Source organism: Plasmopara halstedii (assembly GCF_900000015.1).
Source record: "Plasmopara halstedii genome assembly, contig: Scaffold_816, whole genome shotgun sequence".
NCBI lineage: Eukaryota > Oomycota > Peronosporomycetes > Peronosporales > Peronosporaceae > Plasmopara > Plasmopara halstedii.
This window is the reverse complement of record NW_020187732.1, coordinates 406691-411565: the sequence shown is the minus strand read 5'-3', so window position 1 is coordinate 411565 and position 4875 is coordinate 406691. Positions and strand designations below refer to the sequence as shown.

At 49.1% G+C, this 4875-nt stretch overlaps 1 protein-coding gene across 1 annotated transcript; it reads right to left on the bottom strand.

Annotated features, from left to right (window-relative positions):
- Positions 1-716: 716 nt before the first annotated feature.
- Positions 717-1167, bottom strand: PHALS_14040 (uncharacterized protein; the record flags this gene model as incomplete). The annotated part of the gene is made up of 3 exons (XM_024729773.1): positions 717-845; positions 933-1056; positions 1139-1167. The coding sequence occupies 3 exons, from the start codon at positions 1165-1167 to the stop codon at positions 717-719; spliced, it is 282 nt and encodes a 93-aa protein (XP_024580117.1).
- Between the last annotated feature and the right edge of the window lie 3708 nt (positions 1168-4875).

Sequence of the window (4875 nt, the reverse complement as noted above, 5' to 3'; positions counted from 1 at the left end):
GAAGCTGGACAGCTTCGTTGATATCGTTGTGAGCTCTACCGCGGGGTATCGAAGCATTATCAAAGCAGGAGACAGGCAATGTACCAGATAGAGACCCTATATTCGCAACAAATTTATGACAAATACTATTTAAGGTGCTCGGCGTCAATTTAAACATATCACCACGGACCGACCGCAAACAAATGGCCAGAAGGAGCGCTTGAATTTTGCTGTAAGAATATTTTTGGATCATTTGTACTAAGAAAATACGGTGCCAAAGCGAGCTGCTCTCATTCATTGGGTTCGCGCTAAAATTGCTCATTACATATCCCTTAAATTTTAACTCGATTTTGGTAAAATAGTCATGTTAGTTATTTTAAAGGGTATCATTTCTGGGCCACGTAGGAGTGCACGAGCTCGGCCTCTGTGTGTTTGTGTTAACGCACACTCTGGAAGTCAAAGCTGTCTTCGCAAAAAGTGCATGACAAACCCGTGGTACATTACGCTAGAAGCTTCACACTCTCTTGGTTTCGTGCTGTCAGCAGCCTGATCATATCTATAATCGTGTTGTCACAGTCACCGGATAAGTAATGGCTGGCCCACGCATTGTACTACACAACCGTTCTATACCGTACGTGGTAAAAGTAAAGAGTTTTCTCGATCATCGACGTCATCAACTTCTAAGGAGTCCTGCCGTCAGAATGTTACGGCTTCTTAGAGTGGGGTCCTTTTTCCATTTAATCTGACACTGTGCCGATGATGTCGTCCTGCTCTGGTTTAAATAAAGCTGGCGGAAAGCAACTCTCACGAGTCTGGTTCACTTGAGCCTTTGCGGTTGAGGCGGTGCGTCGAATCTTTTTCTCGTTCTCAGCGCACGTCCGATGCAGACATCAATCATATCAAACATGACTGCAAAGCTTCACAATTGGATCTATAGCCTTGAAGCACCCCACAAGGTTCAAAAATCGGATCGTGCTATAGTGCAGGCGGTAGATAAGCTGCAGGAAATAGTCAAGACCTGAACACTTCGCGTCGATACAGCTGATGTAGCGTGGTCGTGACACGGTTCTAGCAAGCCTACATAAACAGAGATGTGTTTGCTATCGACACCAAATGTATTCAGCGTTCACCTTTATTTTCTTGTAACTATAATCCTTACCGGTCCAATGTATCGAAGGCACAATGCATCTGTGTAGGAAACTTAAAAGTACTTTTTTCGCCAACTTGATGCAAAAAATAGCCGTGTTGATGTCAGCAAGTCCATTGGCATCGACAATCCAGATTCAATCAAGACTGACAACACTTTGTCGAGGTGCTAACAAATCAGAAGATTGAGAGATCATTTATAAGTAATGCTGTATACTTTCAACCATGACCTGCGTAGAGAGATCGCGTCGATCGCGTCGTATTAGTGCTGCATCCCGCTCAAGTGATATTTTCATCGCGCAGCAAATGCATTAAAATAATAGTTGCTGCGAGGCTGACGTAGCTCTTTGCTAAAAAGAAGCTAAGCTAAGGACACCGACCTTACGTTCTTTCAGAGAACCAGTACGAGTATGGCGGAACCAAGGCAAACGAACACTTCTGTTCAATAATGAAACTGTATTTTATTGTTTTATTTGCAGCAGAGCCGCCAATGACTAAAACCCTAGATTTTGCTCATTTATATAGTAATACCTAATTAATATAGAAGAACCTAATAAATATAGTACTATGCATTACTCCTGGCCTTCCTGCCACGTGATTGCTTCTTGTTACGGTGTAGCCACACCACTGTGCTATTACACTAACTGTACAATACACACCTATGTACAGTCGCACAATCTTGGCGACCCGTTCTTGTTTACAAGGGCCTGTGCAACCCCGTTACAATATCCCCATTGAAATCGTAAATATTCGCAATTCACACACATTTAACAATCGCCTCATATGAGTCTCGCGTATATGAGACACCTTTACGTTCATAAAAAAGAACCTTAAACATTCTCCGCTCTATAAGCCCTGTGTCTACGACACGCAATCACCCAGCTCGGCTGGTTCCGAGGGCGCCCGCGGGCAATCCCAAACTTCTTCTTCTTCTGCACAGAATGCATATCCGGACAGTACGTCCCACTAGAAGCGCATCCCAAGCCCTCGGCAACGAGGATGTCGACTACGAGTCGAACACTTCTTTCCTAGCATGGGAAGACGAGTAAGAAGAAGTACGTCAACGGCGCGACGCGAGCCCAGCTCAGACCCTGCGGACACCATGTCAGTTCCCGACCTCTCGGTTTCCGGGGGAAGTAGTATTATTAGCAATCGCCTCGACGAGGCACACGAACAGCAATTGCAGGCTGCTCAGTGCGCGACTCTCCTGCGCTCGTATCCACGTTCGGTCTTAGACCCTCGTGTAGAATACGGCTTCCGCTTGGCGGATCCCGCTACTGATGCGAAAGATGCGATCACTTGATCGTTAGGCATCTACGTAGTCGGGCCTCCGTCCACTACACAAGTTAAGCTTGACCAGCGGAAAACTCTGCGAGCTCGCTTTTTGGTATCCCAAAAGATCTCAATGGATTGGTATCGCGCTCAAATTCAAGTGCAAAAAAAGGAGGACCTCCTGTTCCCGCAATGCGGACCATTCCTGTGGTGCTCGCCTAAGGCGAAACCGCTGCAGATGACGAGGATCTCCGTGAGCGATGGATGTAGCGGCACCGGAAACTTTCTTCGCTGTCTAACCTACATTAAAGCCACAAGGAAGTAGACGTGCGCGTAGAACGCCATCTTTGATTGAAGTTTGCCAAGCTGAAGGCACAGCGCCGACTTCCTACGTATTGTCGCCCTGCACATGAATAATCCATCACGCTTTCGCGAGTTCTGTGGTTGAGTCTACGACTACCGTAGCTCAGGGTCATAGCGTGGGCTCAGCTCATGATCCTTCGGCTTCTTGGGCTACCGCTGAGAAGCGCGGGGCGTACAACGACGAGGATCGTCATGATCGCTCTGTCATAAGCGTGTACGACATCTGGGCAGTCTTGCCGAGGTGGCAACTCTAACCCCCAAAAGTTCTTGGAATTTGGGTATCTCCACCACTTCATAAGATATTAGGTTAAACCCCGTCGACGACGTCGACCCACCTGGTATTCCACGCAGTAGTGGACGCCACCATTCTCATCGAGAAAATTCGGTGGCGGACGGTAACGACTTGGTCGATCGCCGTCCGGTGACTTGCGATGCTCTTCAAGCGCTGGAGGACAAAGTCCGTCGTCATCGGTACTCGATTGAGCGTGAATTGCTGCAACTAGCGACGCTACCCTCTGCCAAGCATCTCTCCCGTGTTTTCTAGCGCTGTGCGGAAGACCTCGAGAGTCTGGAGCACTTATGCACCGACAGCCTCGCGTTGAGGATTATCGTGCTTTTTCAGAGCAGCTCCTATCCGTCGAGTAGATAAAAACGTCACTTTGTGCGACAGTGGAGAGCCTTGCGCCGTTGGAAACGTAAGATGTTGCGCTCCGTGCTCAGAATTAGTTGCTAGCTCAGCTTCTGGGTGGCCGAGCGCCTTTGGGCGCCGCCCCAGCGCCAATGCTTCCGCGTTCAGTTGCGCCAGATCCCGGTACGGCTTAAGCAAGCTCACATAAAACACTGGGTGAGTGCGCATCCTTCCGGGAAGGTTCACCGTATACGCTAGGCCTCGCTTAGCCACGACCTTAAAGGCCCAATAGACCGTGGACGGAGCTTCGTCTTGAAGACAGCAGAAACTGCATGGAAAGTTTTTAGCATTTTAATAAAACCAGATCTGCGACCTCAATCTTTTATACATTCCTTCTTCCTCTTCCGTCTGCATATTCCTTCTGCATGTATTGGCTTTCAGCCATCGCATCGTGACACTCAGTTTGGTATACAGGAAGTCTTCGACTTCTTTACGCATGGTAAGGGGGCCGTTACCAGCTAGCCGCTCGGCTGTTCCTCCCCCGCCAAGCCCTGAATCATGGGATGGCGGTGTCAGCGGGACGCGAGGATAAACAAGCCCGTTCACGTTGAACGGCGTTTAGCCGATAGATGAATGCACTGCATTGCTCAGTGAGAACTCTACGAGTGGCAACATAGCGCTCCAGTGCTTCAGCGTCTCAGCGCAGACGCTGCAAAAAACGACTTCAGCGACGCGATTCACGCACTCAGTCCGACCACTGGTCTGCGGATAGTCCGCTGTTGACATAGTCAGCTTGGTGCCCAGTACCCTGAAGAGTGTGGACCAAAACTTTCCAGCGAAGCGCTGGTCTATATCAGAGACAAATGACTCCGGGAGTCCATTTTGTCGAGAGAAGAGACCCACAAACAGCGTCGCTATACCCACACCGTCGATGGTGTCCAATACCGCTGCAAAATGAGCTATCTTGCTCAAACGGTCCATTAAAACCACCACACCCTTGTTGCCCGCCGAATCCTTCGGTAGGCCAAACACAAAAGTCCAATACTCATGGACTAAAAACACCCGGAGAGTACCAGTAAACTGGCCAGTGGCGTGCACTCGAAGAGGGTTTCACCCTTTGACACGTCTCACACGTACGCACATATGTGCTCGTCTATTTTTGCACCTTGGCCGCCAGTAGTGGTAACTCACAGAGTACGTCTTCTCAAGACCGAGATGACCACTGGGTGGGGTGTCGTGGGCCTCATAGAGGATACGGTACTTCAAATTCTCATCGTGAGACACCACAACCTGTGGTGTATCCGTCGAATCGGTGCTATAATACAGCAACCCGTTTTTCAACGAAGATCGGTGTAACCGGGCGCGCAATCGCGCCAAATCCTTCTTGCGTGAGTTTCCAGACTCCTTGCTCCCGAGAGCCTGTAGCAGCGCTACAAACATAATATCACCCGCGTATGCAGCGCGGATCAAACTTGTCACTGACGACG